This window comes from Diadema antillarum, unplaced genomic scaffold, assembly GCF_040938485.1.
Source record: "Diadema antillarum isolate AM-2024a unplaced genomic scaffold, OU_Dant_1.0 scf00000037, whole genome shotgun sequence".
Taxonomy (NCBI): Eukaryota; Metazoa; Echinodermata; class Echinoidea; order Diadematoida; family Diadematidae; genus Diadema; species Diadema antillarum.
Genome location: NW_027270926.1, coordinates 3,054,606 through 3,073,170, shown reverse-complemented (window position 1 = coordinate 3,073,170; position 18,565 = coordinate 3,054,606). Strand labels below are relative to the sequence as shown.

Genomic DNA, 18,565 nt, shown 5'->3' with positions numbered 1-18,565 from the left:
CTGCATTTTTTTTTTGTGTTATCTTAATGACTTCAATAAAGTTTAGCAAATGCTCTTTTGATGTCATAACCATAATTCCTAAAAAGAGGAAAATATAGGAGAGCATGGGAACAAGATGTTTTCATCTCAAACTTATATGCAGTATTTGCGAGGTGGTATGAACATGTGCCGGAGGGATTTCCATCTCGGGATATTGTTCACTCCAAAAGTGTACTCCTTTTCGCTCATACCCACATGGTAGGCATCGACTTGCTCGAAGTGTTCAAGAGTGGCAACCACACCCAGGGTGTGACCCTGGCAGAGGGTCCCTCCGGCCGGTCCTCCATCTGGCGGGTGCGTGCGCGGACAGACCTCATCACCTTACCCCCTCACCAACTCACGCCCCTGCACAGCCAGCTCCGCATCAGCCATGCACTCAGCATCTACATATTGGCCCGACAGGCGGGCGATGGCGCCGGGATGCTGTTCGCCATTAGTCCTCCGAGGGGCGGAGTCCCGCTCCTGGCGCTCAGTTCCAGCACGCGGACTGGGGAGCTGCGCATCAAGTACCGAGTGCGTGACTCCAACCGCATCCACCAGACGGTGCTGCCGACACCCCTGATCGACACCCAGCGATTTGCGCACTTTCTCATCGTCATCGACGGCGACCAGCTCATCTTCTACACAGAGTGCACGTCCTCTGTGGCTTTGACCCTAGAGGGAGTTGTGGATTTCGATGGTGTGGAAGACACAGAGGTTTACATCTTACAAGGACCAGATGGAAGGAATAAATTTAATGTGAGTTGTCTGCAAGTTGTCTATAAAAAAAATCATGGCACTTTTGAACCATGCCTATAAAACATGTTGCTAATCAGGTGTTTTGTGCATGCATGATGCAGAAAGTGATTTCAAGTTCAAACTATGCTCCACCTCAATTGTGTTGGCATGGTCAAACCATTCAGATTATCAATTGTTGCTTGCCCGGCAGAAGGGCCCTAAGACTTACAGGCTCACAAAATCACACAAGAGTTTTCAAAGCTCTGTCAGATTGAATCACAAACAAAAATTTGATTTTTTTTTTTTTTTTTTTTGGGGGGGGGGCTGAAATTTCATGATTACTCCCTTCTGCTGAGCAGGCGACAAAATGTGCATCGGAGTTGCTCAGAACCCAACTGAAAATGTATCCTCAGACCACAACGAACCAAACTTGATTTGAGAAACATTTAGAAGTGCATGTTAAAATTTTCTGTAAGACTTATATGACTCTGAGCATACTCTAAAATGTGTTTCTTTCTAATTCCTGAATAATGGCCATGTGCAACTGCTTTTTAACTCCATAAACCATACTCATTACCTCAGCCAGTAGTCACTGGAGAAGCAGAACTTTGTAGGTCAGAATGTTTGCTATTCTGGGGTCCATGATTCACAAAGCTTCCATTCACCTTTGATGAGTCACTCTGTTGTAAAGGCTTACCTTGGCTTATTCTTTAGAAGTCCCTGAGACTTTGATGGGGTTTGCTTACAATGTTCCTCGTTTGTGGGGCTAATGAAAATGTCATTGGAATCTACAAATTACTGAAGTATTGGCCTGTGAAATTGTGGACTATCCAGTGGATAATACCTATTATTCTGTCAGTTTGGCATTGACTAAAAAAAGACGCACAACAGTGCAGGAAATTCATGCTCCCCAGCAAAATTTTCTTCAGTTCATTTTATGAAGTCTGTTTAACCCGAGTCATTTCTGTGTTGAAGAAAATTGAGGAAAATCAGACATGCATTTATTTTGGAATGATTAGGTCTGCCTTTGTCATTTGTTTGAGTGTCCACAGGCCATTTCACCAGAAGATAGACCTCCAAAGTGCTGTAGGTCACATTTTAACTTTAAATGTTAGTTTTTGTTGTTCTTTTTAAAGAGAAGCTTACACTGTATGTACGAGTCTTCTAGAGTCGTATCCAGGATATCGTCTGTTGAGAATGAGAAGGGCTTTAAGTCTTCTCGAACACTGTGGGTTTTGTGGTCACTTAACGCCCTTATCATTCTCAACCGACGATATGATGCTTATACCTGTACCCATTATGGTTATAGTTCTTTTTCTGTCATTTCTCCATCTCTTTGGAACAAACTCCCTCTTAATATTCGAAAAACTGAAAGTGTAGATAAAATCATTACTTAAAACTTATCCATTTACTCAATCCTAATTTTTGTTATTGTTGTTGTTGTTGTTGTTGTTGTGTACAAATTGTACACATAATGCTGTATTTTGATTTAATATTTTTCCGTATAAATGAAACGTCAGTATTAAGCGCGCTTTAGGGCCTATAAGTGTTATATATTATCATTATTATTATTATACACATCTTCTTGAAAAAAGGAAGCATGACCCTGACTTCCAACAAAATAATATTTTCATCAAAAATTCTGTGAATTATCTGAAGAATCTCATAATATCTGACTCTACTTGTCCAGCATACATCAAATCACCTTACACCATGGAAATGGACACAGGAGATACAAAAGAATATAACTTTACAATGAATGGTTTCTCCGTACATGTACATGTTTTGTAGGCCTACTTTCTTTTCCTCATTAGTACAGATATTGTATTTGTTCATCAATCTGTGTGCCCATATGTGGAGAAAGGGTTGGCATTGTGGGTCAATTTTTATTGGAAAGCACCTAACTTTTCTTTTCCTTTCTGTATAGCTGTTTAGAATATGCCATGAGGCTATATTTGCACAACGTGTGTGCAGATGATGTGTGTGTATAGTGTGTTTATGTGTACTATGTCTTTATTAGGAATGAGATATGAAATATGGCAGCAACCTGCCTCCTTTTTTTTTATGGCAACCATCTTTGTTTCTCTGACAACCAGTGATTTGAGCCATCTGATTCTGGTTATGCTCTCTGCAGGGCTGGCTGCAGGAGATGGTGTTTTATCCTTTGGCACTGACCGACAAGCCATGGACATGCTCGGAAGACGGCCGTAAGTCCAGCACAGGAATGCAAATAAATGCATTGTTTAAAAGGAGTAGCGTAGTTCTGGCTATCAAAGCGTGGTCTACAGATGTCTAAATGTGTTGGGATTGGAAAGTTTTGATGTGATATGTTTGATTTCAATTCCACAATTAATAGCTCTTGTGGTAGTGACATTTTTAGTTGTATCCTAATAAGCTACAAAGTAGGATCACTTTAACTTATTTGTGCTGTTTTTGAGACTGACCAGCAGATCACACTAAGGACCTGCTACCATTAATCTGTGACCTCCCCCCTCAAAAAAAAAAAAAAAAAAAAAAAAAAAAAATTGAACATCTTGAGAAGCAAAGGTGACTCACAGGTCAGCTCCTGTTAGCCTCAGTCTTAACTAAATTACATGTCCTTGATGTGATAAACTGCAAACCGCAAGCAAGATCTTGAGCATATCGAAGAAAATGAATTCATTATGTATATGGAAACGTGTGTCAGGATTGGCTAAGATTAGCTTTTCTAGAGGAAATGAATATTAATTCCATTGCTATTTCATGAGAGACAAACAGCAGCTTTTAACTTCTAAAATGTGTTTGCAACTTAAAAATTCTTTAACAACTGTGCAGCAAAATTAAATTATTTTACAGAAAAAAAGACTCAAATATTTTTTATTAATTTTACCATATATTTGAAATACTAAGAATAAACTGAACATAATATTGAAAGAATACACAAACCACAAAAAAAATGAAGTACCTGTGACTTTTTGCCTTTTGGCACACAGTTTATTAAGTTGCCCAGTGTGTGCTTCATTTATGCAGGTCTGAGCTATCATAGATTATCTGAGCACTATCTAAATGCTCCACAAGCCAGCACTGATGGTATAAACAGGAAGAGCTTTACAGAGACATGATCGTACTCCGGTATCATTTTGATTACATAACAAATTATTCAGAGTATGTGAAGAGAGCAGTAGCAAGTGTCATGGCTCTAAAAGTACTTTTAAATCAGTATGTACATGTATGATATGAAGATGACTATCTAAAGACTAAAGAGTATCATATTATCCCCCTAGTGACAAGGACTTTGAAATCACAAATTTTTTGGTGAGCAAAAAAAAGAATCCAACATTTTCATAGAATAGCAATCAATGTTGATGTCATGTTAATGTAGAAACATTGTTTTAGATTACATTATTAATTTTTCTGTCTTAGAATTTAAATCAGTATTTCCCATGTTCAAGTTGAGTTAGGAGGGGTTTTTATGCCAATTGAAATACGGGGCCTTGTCACCCCAGGGACGATAAGTTTCAATGTAGGAGTCTGAAGAACAACAAACATTTCTTAGATATTATGGAAGATTCTCTGCATGTAGAACAAACTCTTCCATTTCTTTTTGAATACATAAGTTCCTCTGTATCACATCCAATGCCAGGGCAGTGGTGAAGTTGGGACTGTAACAGGTATGTTCAGTCTGCATGCACCCTGTTAACTTTAGTTGTAGAGCTAAAGTACAGTGATCAGCAAATGGTAATAGACAATGGAATCAAAACCACGATTTGATTGGTGATAGCCCTTGACATACAGTATCTAAGTAGCATGTGTGAGATATCACTTCTAATCAGAGGGGATGTGAGGGGATGGTATTCCAAAGAGAGATGGCAATGGAATTCTTTCCTCTAGAGATATAGCCTAGGTAAGCAGTCTCTGTATGAAGACCACAGTTTGAAGTTTCCCTTTAACCTGTTTCATACCGGGATTTTGAATTCCATGAACCTGTTCCTGATGAATAAACTTCAATACTTGGAATCCACCCTGCATACATTACTTGTTGCTATGTCAGGCAAGCCTGGGTCAAGCTTTCTGTTTGCTATGAACAACATGTGAGTAAAAAAGAAATACGCATAAAATTCTAATGTGTTAATGATTACATCTATTTGTAAAGGCTCTTTTGTACTGTCAGTTTGTGGCTGGATAATAACATGCCAGCTAAAATGATGATCAGTACTTAATCTGCTGGAAATTGAGCCTTGTGATCCTGTGGAGATATAGTAATGATTACGATAAATGAAAGGTCACATTTAACCAGGGTTCCTCCTGTTTCCATTGTTATGAAATCTGAAGTCTTGTCTACTTAACCATGATGCTGAATATGTGCCACAGAAATCGTGTGCCCAAAGTTTTCTTTATGTCTAATGGCAGAAGTTTTGTCTCTTCATCACATTGTCATTGCTCATGTGTAAAAGCTGCTTCAAACCTCATGTTCTGTACTTAATCAGAAAAAAAAAAAATCCAAAATAATAATGACAAACCTTTAGGTCATTCATCCCATCATGCTGTGCAAAAGAGGGGGGAAATGTCACTTATTTGATGAATTTCAAATATTCATTCAGAAATAGATGACAGAAATCATTGCAACAAGGCAGGAGAAATGAGGCAGGCATGATGAAGTGTTTTTTGCATGGCTGTGGGGGAGTACATTGGCAATGGGCTTCCAACCCTTAGGGGTGAACAGCCAAGATCAAAACAGAGGGCTCCATTATTGTATGAGCGGGGGGTTTGCCATATCGTAACATAAGAGAGAAAAGAGGCATATCTTGGAAGAAATGGAGTAGAGAAAGTCTATTCCCAGATGTGGTTGCAAGTATCACAATCAGATATGTTTCACCTTTTTTTCTTTTTTCTTTTTTGAGGGGGGGGGGGGATGGGGATGGGGGAGGGCGAGTGAGAAGGGGAATGGCTGGTGTATAGGACAGAAACCCCTCTGTTCTCCACCGAAGGTCCACAAGAGAATCCCCTTGCTCCTTCTACGAGTGGTGGAGGTTGCAAGGACTGGGATGAAAGAGAGAAAGAGCCATCTTTTGCCAGTTTGAATACTGCCGCTCTGCACTCAGTTTCTGTCATGCTTGTAGTAAATGTCTTGTGTGGTATTCTATCAACACTGACCCTTTAGTAAGAGCCACACTTCTTACACCCCTGAGGCAGTCCTTTGAAAGAGTTCAAGGTTGATTTGGGGGGTTGGTAATTCAGATGTAGGGTAGATGGTGGTTACAGAAGTTACAGAAAGTAGTGTTTTCCAAGCTCTCTTTTTAACTAGTGATGATGACATGATGCTGTCAAGCAGTTAGCTTACATTTTTCAGCTCATATCTTTGAACCATAAGTTTAACTCTTTGCTCGCCACATTCACACGCCCGCCTCATATAACTGTTTGCCAACTTCGCATATTTTGCTCAAATGCACAAACCAGTCGATAAAAGCGCAACATGCCAAAGTACAAAAGCATTGCCATAGCTTTGTCATAAAGCTCACATCACAGCCGAGCTTGTAATATTCTCCATGACTTTGCTGTACTGCATCTTTAGCTTTTATGAACACATCTAAAAAAAGCTTTACGACTTTGAAAACAGAATGTTTTCCGAAAGCGCTCATGCATTTCAGTCTCAGAATAATGGAGCACACAGGGGGTTTCCATGGTACACAGAGAGTTAACAACAGAAGAGGGGAAAGTTTAATTACCTGCTCTTTGATTGAAGAGGACCACTATTCAAATAGTAGGCTTTTTTAATGTCTAAGAAGTTTCTCAGATCCAAGTTTGGCAGTACAGTCGTAGGTTTGCAATCTAGTTTAAAGTAGGCCTATACAATCAGATTCAAACAACTTGCCGTTCAGCATTTTTTTTCTTTTTTTTAATGGTACAACAGGTGCTAATGGCAGCAAGCCTCCAAGTTAAAGTACCGATTAGCTCATCTAAAATCAATGCAGTGAATGCCAATATTTACTCAAACACTTTTGACAGTTTAAGGTGTATTTAGCAGTAAAATGTGGTATGAATAACATAGATTTGATATCCTAAATCCATAGTTTTGCTAAGACCGGTTCTGTCAGTCAGTTTTTGTCTTCCGAAAGCCAAATGGCATAGGATATGTTTGTATAGTATCTATCATGTTCCTTTTTCATTTGGTATCAAAAAGTTCTGTATACCTGCTTTTTCATTAAGATTAAGATTTTGAATTTGCTAAGCTGTGTACAACATGACACATATGCTTAACTGACACACAAACAGCATGTTCTTGAAATGATAATTTGTTTTATTGAGGTTTACCAAAGAGCTCTTTGCATTATAAAGGCTTTCAATCAGCAATGCTGCACACTGGCACAGGTCCAACGGTCCCTGACCAGTAAAAATCACTGTTGGACCAGTAACTTTTTTCAGGAATTTACCATTAAAAATGTGGAAAAACTGGGTACCTACTGGTCAGACGGACAGGTCGGATCAGTAGAAGAAATGGATTAGTGTGCAGCCCTGCGAATCAGACTTGGGACTCATAACACAAGATGTCCTTTAAAGTCAAGGATTACTGTTCTGTCATCAGTTGAATGATGTATCTGACATCCAGATGTGACTCCCTAATACATGTGAGTGCAGAAGCTTAATAGAAGGAAAAGAATACTGAACATTTTGAATGTTTTGTGTGGTTGAATGCAAATCATGCATGGATCACCAGTTTGAAGGATCGTGACAAGTGCAGTGGTGCCCACAGATTAGAAAAATAAACTGTTTGGAAGTTTTTCCACATGATCTCCCAGCTAGAATCATTCAAGCCGGAATGATCAGAGCAAAGAGTTTGAAGGAAATGTTTAGAATGTGAAAAAGGAGACAATAAGTGGATTTGCCATTTTAGAAGATGTGTGCCATGGAATCAGAGTGGGCTTGAAAAAGATTCTGACCTCCTGACTTCATGGATTTTTTTTTGCCATTCATGAGTGGTGCTCTCTTCTGACAAATCCAGGCTTTGACATGTGAGTTGTAGTTTAACACTTTTATAGCAATATCAATCTTTCCCTATTTCACTGAGTCTTTGTATACAATGTCCTTTTTGTGAGTTGCAGACCTTGTTTTTAAAAAACTGTTCCTTTCCAATAAAAACCAGGACAGTTGACAAAAAAACAACAACAACAAATGCCTGACATAGCCACAACTAATTTATGCAAAGTTGATTCTGTACATTTGAATTCTGCATTCAATGACAGTTTAATTAAAATGGTTTGTAACAAGGTTGGGGGCAGAGGGATGGGAGGGGTTCATTAATCTGATTAAATTAATGTATAATTAATCAAACCAGCCTATTGGTTCTGTAAATTGATATCAGGCACTTCTGTCAGTACTTGTCAATTTCTGGTGTCAATTTGTTGTGTTTTCCCGCTTTGTCTTTTTGACATAGATGCAGCAGCAGCGAGGAGTGGACCACTAGCAGTGGATGGTGCCCCAGAGATTTCTGAGCTTCACAGGGAAGCCAACACCATTGAAGGTAAGACCCGTATACCACATCAATTTAGAGCACTCATGTGAAAGAGTTTGGTGGAAGCAATTTTCTGGTTCGCCAGCAACAGATTTGTGTAATTGTGTGTTTTCATGACACAAAAATGCTTCAGTGAATTGCTTTTCATATCAAGGTTTCATAGGCATAACAACATATTGTAGCATAATTACAGGGATCCTGGAAGATATCATATACATGGAAAGTACTAGTCAATTCAAACGTCCATTATTTCCTTATATATGCAGTGCCTGAGGGTTTTCTTTTTTTTTTTTTTTGAATTGTTCTTGTTTTGTATGAGCCTGCGTGTTATTTTGATTTTGTAATTTTACATCTTTATATTTATGTAATACTGTGTATGTATATTTTTCATTTTTGTAAAATCATTTGTAATTCAGCCTCTGGCTGTGATCAATGATTTGTTGAATAAAGATACCATTAATAATAATAGAAGGAGGAGTTAGTGCTGCTTTGTCAAGATAAATGCATATATGAAACTTTAGAACATGAAATTGCATTATGCAATAACTCTGAGAGGGGATCTCTATGCAGTCTCTGGTATTTGTTTTTATAGAAATGAGGAATTTGTGGAAGTTGCACAGGGAGAAATGTTCATGTCAAAATTTCTGTAAAGAGTCTAATAAATTGTAAACACACATTTCCTGATAGCCGTCTGAATATTTAAGTGGTCACTTATTTCCTATCACCCACAAAATATGAAAACCCATCAAAAGTGTGGTCATAATGCAAGGCTTAAATTCACAAAAGTCATTTTGTAGAGATGTCCAGACGTTACTGGCTTCACTGACTTTCTGAGAATCACTGATGGTTTCTCAGTCTGGCAGTGCTGGCAAACATTTATTTACACAGATCGCTGTCTTTGCCAAAAAATGGGGGGTGGGGGATGGGATGCGCAGAAAAGAGTTTGAACTAACCTAGATTTTGTTAAACCTTAGAGGGTGCCATACAGTATACATGAGGAAAAAAAAAAGATCCTCAGCAAATTTACAGACCTGTTTAACTGACCTGTTGAGCAAATATTTGTGGCAGAAGTAAGATATGCCTTTAGGGTAATGTTGGCACAGATGTAACAGAGGGAGAGAGATTGGGAGGATGGGGGGGGGGGGGAGCAATAGTAACTGGAACTTGTATAGGAGCACTTTATAATCAAAGTTTGTGGTCTCGCCAGAACAACAAGTTGTTCTTCTCTTTTTCTGCCAAGGTAGCAGCCTCATAGTTACTTTTAACAGCCTCATAAACGGGATTTCATCCTAGTGATCTCTTTCAGATTTTTTTTTTGTGGCTGACCTTTTATCCGACAAATGACAAAAGACAACTGTGTTTTTTTAACCAATTGTATAAAAACATATCTTTGGCATAGTTCACTTTGAATAAGAGATGCAATTCTTCAAATTGTCTCTCATGGTATTATGAATATGTCTCATAACTTTCATGATATTATCTAGATAAACATGGCCAAATGCAACTAGCAAATCAGACAAGCATTTAAAAAGAAAGTGAACGAAAACTCATGATATTTTTGTATTTTTTGTCTCTGCATGGAGGTAAAATGTGGTAGAGATGTGCATGGTTTACTCACAGAGGTTTATTTTACATCATATATCACATCTGCACCTTCAATGTAAAAATGATGCATTTTCTGTTCGATTCTCAAGTGAATTTTTCCCTGTTAACATCACTAACAATACATTGGTAGGGGCAACTTGGCTCTGCTCAGACATGCTCATAATCACACCTTTGACACGATGAAGGAAGTAATCCAATCAGCTTCCCCCCCCCCCCCCTTTTTTTCAAAGTCTGTTATAGATGCCGGGTGTGACAGGAACACTCAAAATTAAACTCAGAAACACCATGAGGGTGGTTAGAGTCCCTTGCTTCGAGATCACCAGACAGCTTTCAATAGGGGGGATCCTTCGGCAGACAGAGATCTCTTTGTGCCACACATTAGTGACTCACCTAATCTTGTCATTGAGCCATTCACTGTTATTGTAAGTCACATCTTACTAGCAGCAACTACCATAGCAACAGCTGAAAGCTTATTGATTGCTGTTGATCTGTTGGCATGGTAACAGTAAAAATTGTAAGAGGGCTTTGCTGGCAAAATGCTTTGTATTATTTAACTTGGGTTTAAGTTACGACAAAGTATATATAAAAGTCTTGATTTTATGTCCTGCCTCAAGGAAAGTAGCACCACTTTTATTCTGTGTTTCATGATGTTGCTATTATTTTGGGTTGATATGTATGTGGAGAGTTGTTTCCTTTTAAAGGGATAGTATATTATTGTTTGAGGTGAGGATTCAGCTTTTAACTTTTTGTAAGATACTTTGGAACCACTCTATGTAATGTTAAAGAGCATACAATTCTAAAAGGAATTGAAAGTTCAGTTGATGAAAATCAGTTTTGAAATGGCTGAGATATCCAAAAACAAAGTAAACCAAAGCAATCCTAGTAAAGATGGGTCCCACCTTTTATTAGCTTTGTTTTGGATATCTCAGCCATTTCAAAACTGATTTTCATCAACTGAACTTTCAATTCCTTTTAGAATTGTATGCTCTTTCATATTTCATAAAAGATCACTCAATATCTCAAAAATCATCATCAACAAACGTTGGAAACCTAAAGCACCATCTCAACGGAAACTGTACCATCCCTTTAAAACTTTCGTCCCTCTCTGCAGTCTCTCCACTGAACGACAGTCCTGCAGCCCTGACCCAGAGCGACTCAATAAGAATTGCCCAACTGGAGAGTGCAGTCCGAGAGATGACCGTTATGATAGACATGCTCAAAGCTCAGGTTGGTGCTTGAAATGACCGATTGACCAGTAGGAAGTTATTGCTGTGGTCAGGCCAATTGTCGGCCCTAATTATTCACCCATAGAGAGAGACCAATAATTTTTTCCTAATCACTCTTAATGGTGTGATTGATAGCTACGCGGTGCAGTAGAGAATGAAGTATAGCTGTGCCTGTACAGTGAGTGCGTGTGGCAGGTGACTTTGCTTATTGATCCATTCATTGAAACTAATTCTGCAACATTTTAAATGTTTTCATATTGCTGTGGCTCAATCTTTTAATTGATTATAGAACACTGAGTGGCAACCACGATCAGATATGTGCTCAGATTGCAATATTTTAGGTGTTCTGTTTTGACAAATATTTAGTATTTTTGTCATTACCTAGCTGACATTGTGTTATCACAGCATTATTTCACACATTCTTATGCATGCATATTTGGAGCAAAATTGATGGTTTCTGCAGGCACATGGAAAATATGCTTTACCTTTTTTAATGGTTTTATGGTATTAGCCAAATAGGCCTATTATGTCTGGAACTTAAACCAGAGCAGCGTTGTACTTCAGTCCCATAAGATAATCATTGTGGCAGGGAAGTATTGCTTTAATTCAATCCTGTAAAAAAAAAAAAGTTTAAAATACATAAAGCTGAACAACAGAGTGGTTGTGCGGATATTGACGAGAGTGAATGAAGCCTGCTACTAAACAGTGCCTGCATGCGATCAATGAATCAATGAGGGAGAATTAACACTGTAATGTATTATTTCCTGTTTGTGGAGCCCCATTCAAAGTTGTAGTGATTTTGGAGACTTTCAGACAATGATACTCACATGGGGTCTTATTTAATAATGTGATAGACTTCTGTAAAGCAGGCAGGATTTGCATCGTGTGTTTATTTTTTTATTTTGTTCACTTGATTTTGTTTAAGGTTGTTACTGCAGCGGGTTTCTTTTACTGCCCTTTGTAAGGGACATTTTTTATTTTTCATCATGGAGAGTCCATTGCAAAGAGTTAGTTGAGCGATGTGATTAATGAATGCTTTGTAAAGTCTGCGCTATATTGATGCAATAAGAGTGTTTCTACTCATGACGACCTTCTCATAATACGTTGCAAGTGGAGGTTTCTGCCTAAACTACCCGTCTTCCTATATCAAAGAGGATTGGGAGGATGGGGGAGGGAGGGGGAGAGGGAGGGAGTATATCGTTGAAACAGTCTCAAGATCTGGGTCCCAGGAAAGTGAGGACATTAACCTACAGCTGGCTTTTATTTTTCTTTTCTTTTTTTCAAGATATCCATGCACCCATGGCTTTTCCACACGGTACAAATTAAGCTTGTGCACAATCTTGAGTGAACTTCTGGAAATTTGCACTTCATAATCAGTTCAGAGCTGTTCCTCTTCAAATTCTGTTATATCATTCTGACAGCAAAGTTTTGAGGGTAATGGCAACCCCCTGAGGGAGAATCAACAGTGCACAAACATGCTGAGAGAAATGTTGCTCGAAAGTAGGTCCAAGATTGGATAGGCATCTTGATCCTTCTTGAACCAGAGAAAATCCATGACTTTTCACTCATCCCTCCTTCTCTTCCTTCCTTTTCGAGGGACCAAACATGTTGAAATCATGTGCGTGCACACCCGCAAATCCCTTGAATGAAACTTGAGATAGGAGAGCTCTGTGAGAGCCCCTTGAAAGTCATGCTGATAACCTCACCCACCAAAACAAATATTGGTTATTGCCACATATTATACTCCATTGATGTAGTCTCTCCCCATCTCTCTGTTTTTCTATCTATCAATCTGTCTATCTATCTATCTGTCTATATATCTATATATCTATCTATCTATCTATCTATCTATCTATCTGTCTATCTATCTATCTATCTATCTATCTATCTATCTATCTATCTATCTGTATATCTATCTATCTGTATATCTATCTCTTTCTATCTCTCTGTCTGTCTGTCTGTCTGTCTGTCTGCCGCTCTCTCTCTTTAATAGAATTACAGATGCAGTGGGTATACACTTTGTGTTTAGTCATCACAAATGAAGAGTCTAAATGAAAATAGAGATATATCCATTTATTCCAGTCTTAGATATAAGAGATTAAAGCTACTGAAAAAAAAATAGATAAATGATGAGACTGTGCAAACTATGTGACAATTTTGAATTAGTAAACTCTAGGCATCACTGGTTGCCCGTTTATGCCTGCCCTGTTGTTTGCTATTTTGATAGCTAAGAAAGAACATCTGAACTCCAAAGAACAGAGATTTTAGAATCAGCGAAAGTTATAAGAAAAGTTTGGGACGTTCTTGTGACATAGAGGAAGAGAAAAGTAGGCCCTATTTAAAAGTCACATGACACTGGTAATACGCCCAGGAAACAAGATGTATGCACACCTAATGAAGTGAATCTTCTTGAGCACCAATTCTACTTTAGTATGCTGTTTCAGAAAATATTGAAAAGAAGGAAAATGAATTCATGAAAAACAAAAATACAGCATGCAAGCTAGGTATAAACATGGTTAGAGTTTTTGATGAACTCCACTGTGGAATGCACCCTTAAGTTTGGAAGCTGGACATACTTTTCCCTATTACAAAAGTGAAAAAAATGTTTAAATATAGATTCATAGAACACATACAATTTTCAAATGACACATAGTCTGACTCTTAGAGCTTCTGATCCGAGTTTTAGTGAGAAAGAAGAGCCCTTTCTTCAGGATGAAAATGAATAAAGTGGATTTACTTGGAACCCCCCCCCCCAAAAAAAAAAAAAAAAAGAAAAAGAAGAAAACAAACAAACCTGGAGTTGAATCTTTTATGTCTTTGTAACACACATCTCCATGGATTATTATCAACAGTCATGAGACCTCAACTGTGCTAGTGTTGACATTTGTGGCAAAGGTGCTGTGATATGGAGGCACACCTGTTTGCAGTGAGTGGAGTGACTGCAAGAAAAAAAAAATAGAGAACTTCTATTTGATCTTGACACCTTGGGCTTGTGTCCTTATCTTCAATCGTGTTAAAGGGACCTGTGGGATAGGCTTTAATTCCCTGTTTACCAGCCATGACAAAGCCTTACTCAGGAGATGGGGTCCCCGGGTTGGGGAAGAGGGAGAGAGGGAGATATTAAAGCTTACATTGCAGGTAGATAGAGAATATAAGCATATAACATATGAATATATATATATATATATATATATATATATATATATATATATATATATATATAGATATATAGATATATAGATATATCATATAAATATTATATAGATCGATCGATAGATGGATGGATGGATGGATGGATGGATGGATAGATACATGGGTAGATATATAAATTATATATATATATATATATATATAGAGAGAGAGAGAGAGAGAGAGAGAGAGAGAGAGAGAGCAAGCAGGTGTTGTATTATATAGGATGTGAATATACCCATCAAATACAAAATCTATAGGAAGAAAGACAGAGATGGAGATATATATATATATAACGTAGAAAGGTAGAAAAAACAGGAAAGGGCTGTTTAAAGGAATGTAGTGGAGTATAGTGGTATAACTACTCCGATATATGACTTTTTCATTTCCCAGTAGATAGTCAACTTTTATAGCATGAGTGCATAATACACAATGTTCTCCAGTGGTGATATCCCAGAAGTAGCTCACGTCATGTTGGAAGATATATTCACCCACACCATCATGCCTTAATTCAGTTGCCAGAAAAGATGACATATTTGATGTGCCACTGCCAGGTGGTACTGTTGGTTATAGTTTGTTAGTTGTGATGCTGCTGTTGTCCTGGTAGTGATATGGGGAAGAATATGTCATATTGTCATTATTGCTTAACTTTAATGTTGTTTCGATGCCAGTTATTGGCTCTAGTTATGATAACAAAGACCTGCTTCATTACATTGGTTTGATTAATACATTTCTGCCAGGCCTTAACAGTGGCGGATCCAGAGGGGGGGCGCAACCGGCGCACGCCCCCTTTATTTTTCATTAAAAACAAAAGAAATAAAAAGAAAAAAATGAAATGAAACCCAGAAGTGGCACCAGAAATATCAGTTACGCCCCCCCCCCCCCTTTTACAGAATTTCTGGATCCGCCCCTGCTTAACATGACTCAATATCCTTTCTTATCAAATACATTGATTTTGAATAGCATCATTCAAATTGCTAAAAGTGACCAAATGATAGTTTGATTTTGTAGGCTGACTGTAAGCAAGAGAACTGTTGATTGCTGATGATGTCTAGTTGGTGTTTTGTTTATTTTCTTTGTATATATTGTGAACTTTAAGCAAAACGCAGACATTTCTGATATCAATTTTGAGAAACAAGTTGTTAAGGCATTGTTGCCGTGGATAACCATGAGACCCAGACTGGATCTTGACTTCTGTGATCTGTGTGCCAAAAATAACTCTGCAAGGACTTGCAATGTGCAGTAAAGAGTGTATTTTGCAAAGCTATAGTTGTCTTTGTGGTTTACCATACAATGTAGAGTTTGATGTAAACCTTGTCACTACATCACATTCCTGTACGCTTATTTCAATGCTGTAGCAGCACCTTGACTAGTAGTGCTGACTTGCGAATGACACTGTATAATCTTTGATAATCCTCAGGTCACTACGGTACACTATTGCGTCACTTTTATGAAAAGTTATAGTTAGCCTTTTGAAATGAAATGTTTAATCAGCTTGAAGACAATTTATATCCTCCAAGTTTACATATATAGTTTTCTTTGGATAGTCCATTTGGTGACTTCAATAACTATGATAGAATTACCATCTGCATTACCATTTATGTTCTTGCAGTTCATTTTGTTCAACAGATCAAATAAAAGTTTTTTGTGACATCTTTTCTAAATATATAAATAAGTAGATAGATAGATAGATAGATAGATAGATAGATAGATAGATAAATAAATTGATTGATTGATTGATTGATTGATTGATTGATTGATTGATTGATTGATTGATTGATTGATTGATTGTTTGTTTGATTGGTTGGTTGGTTGGTTGATTGGTTGATTGATTGATTGATTGATTGATTGATTGATTGATTGATTGATTGATTGATTGATTGATTGATTGATACATAGATAATTTAATTAATACACAAATACATATATAAGTATATTCATATAGATATATAAACATAGGTGTATGTTTATATTTTTCCTCTCTCACCAACCATGCCCCCCCTTCCCCTCCAGGTTTCCATCCTAGACCAGAGGTTGGCTCAGAGGGAGATATGCGAGTGCCGAGACCCGGGTACGGATAACACCAGGACCCAGTGCTTGTATGAGGGACGCCTGTACAGGGATGGTGATAACTGGTTTCCTGATCCGTGCACATTTTGCCTGTGCCAGGTATAGATGCTATCAGTGGCCATTTTCTTTTGATGCTTTCTTGTTTTACTTTCTTTTGCTCTCTTTGATTTTGTTTGTTTTGTTTTGGGGTTTTGTGTAGAGTTTACTTTTTTAAAATTCACCGCTGGGGATTGAATTGTTGAAGATTTACCATGCGTGTTACACAGATTGGTACATCCCTGACCTCTTTTTTTTCCTTGATTGGCACAGATGTCCTGAAAATTTATGCCAGTGAAAAGTGATTATGTAATCCTAGTTCCTAATGCATTGCAATGGCCTTCATTCATATGGGCCTGTACTATTGTTACACCTGAATGGAGCTCAACCTCCACATTGCTATCAAAGTCTATAGCAGGGAATTATAGTAATCCTGTGATGACTGTACTTAAGCAAGTTCCAGGTGAATGCATGTAGATGCCACATAAAGGGTTAAGTATTGTGCTTCTGTGTCCATGATATCATAAAATGTACCAACGGGAATTTTGATATGAACAGATATGAAAGGAAATCCAGCCACTCCAAAGATTTTTTTCTCTTTTTTTTGCACAGAGATCAGAACAATGAAGATTCAGTCTGTTTCTAATCACTAGCTAGGACAACGGTACTTATCATTTTGATTTCAAAGTTTAAACACAAACAAGTTTTTTTTTATTATTACATGCAAGTAAAATATGTGTTATGCATAAGTATGTAACATATCCAAGGATGAAATTTCTAACCTTTGCTTATAAATGAATAACATTGATGTCTCATTCTGCTGTTGCTGTTCTCAGTCGTGAATTCAACCTCTTGTAAAACGATCTTATAAGTCCCAAATTGTGGAAAGATTGGGCTCACGATATATAGTGTATGTGATGTTTAAATTTTATTGTCTGTGTGTTTTCTCTTTATTTTTTTCTTCTTCAGAATGGTGAAGCAGCATGCCGTGTGGACATGGAGCGCGCCGAGTGTCGCGACCCGTGCTCGCTCAACCCATGCATGAACGGTGGCACATGCCGCAACCTGCCAACGGCAGGCAACTTCGTCTGCACCTGTCCGCCCACGTGCACTGGGTTGCGATGCGAACACATCATCAACGTTTGCGCCATGCCGCTGTCCTATGGCGACTGCCAAGAGACGGGCCTGGTGCGCTACCACTACAACTACAACACGATGCAGTGTGAACAGTTCCAGTATTCGGGTGAGTTGCGATAAAGAGATATTGCAGGACCTCCTCCAAGGAATCCATGCAAAGAAATTGCGAAGAATGTTGATTACTATCATCATAGATTGCTCATGGTGGATATGTATATTTGACTGTTTAATCCCATTCCTTGTTGACCGTGATAGTCAAGATTATATCATGTGTCACAGTAAATGCTGTGCATAGCAATAAGACATTACCATACTGGTTATGGTTTGATATTGGTGGGGATTTTTTTTCATCGAATTTCAGCATCAGTTTGATCCTATTTGTTAACATGTTTTTCGTTTTAGTGTGGAGACCTTTTTTCATGATATTTTATGACAGACACATCACAAAGAAAAAAAAAGAGGGATAGTTTTGATGTGTTGTCTGGAGGTTTGCTCCTTTTTCCTTCCTTGTCAAAGTCAAACACAAACAAACCGCAGTCTATTGATGTCTCTGTACTTGGGCATAACCTGAAGAAAAAGCTGCCAAAAGGCAGAATATTTAGATTTCTCTCATGCTCAAGCCCACTGCTTTGCACATCTTTGCGGGCAAACATGACCCAAATCAAATAGAGCTTTGGAACCAGTCAAACTAGTAAAAGCATCGTCGCCGAGGCTATCCCGGAAATATCAATGACCGAGAGGAGAGGAAGTGGGGTAGCCATCTCCAGTATGGCTGAGTCTGTGGTTGGCTGAATGGTCAGTGATGCCCAACGCTCATTTGTAAACCAGCCTGGATGTGAATGGGACTATCTATAGTCCCAAAACCACATTTCAGTGGTTCTGGTTTGATATGTATCTGCTTGCTCAATTATTTTTACCATTCATTGTTAGTGTTTCTTAATGAAAGGTAAAAACAAAATCTCTCTCATTTCATCCTCAGTTCCTTCATATACCGTCATGAATATGAATATCAATGGCAGATTCATCAAAAGCCTCTAAATCTCAAAACTTACAGCTG

General features: G+C 38.1%; 1 protein-coding gene across 1 annotated transcript in view; it reads left to right on the top strand.

Annotated features, from left to right (window-relative positions):
• Window positions 1-444: 444 nt before the first annotated feature.
• Window positions 445-18,565, top strand: part of LOC139708877 (kielin/chordin-like protein) — a 51,415-nt gene continuing 33,294 nt past the window's right edge. The window contains exons 1-6 of the mRNA XM_071620843.1: window positions 445-777; window positions 2,891-2,963; window positions 8,174-8,254; window positions 10,962-11,077; window positions 16,279-16,434; window positions 17,341-17,614. Coding sequence (XP_071476944.1) covers window positions 460-777; window positions 2,891-2,963; window positions 8,174-8,254; window positions 10,962-11,077; window positions 16,279-16,434; window positions 17,341-17,614 — 1,018 coding nt within the window. The 5' untranslated portion in view covers window positions 445-459. The remainder of the gene's footprint in view (window positions 778-2,890; window positions 2,964-8,173; window positions 8,255-10,961; window positions 11,078-16,278; window positions 16,435-17,340; window positions 17,615-18,565) is intronic.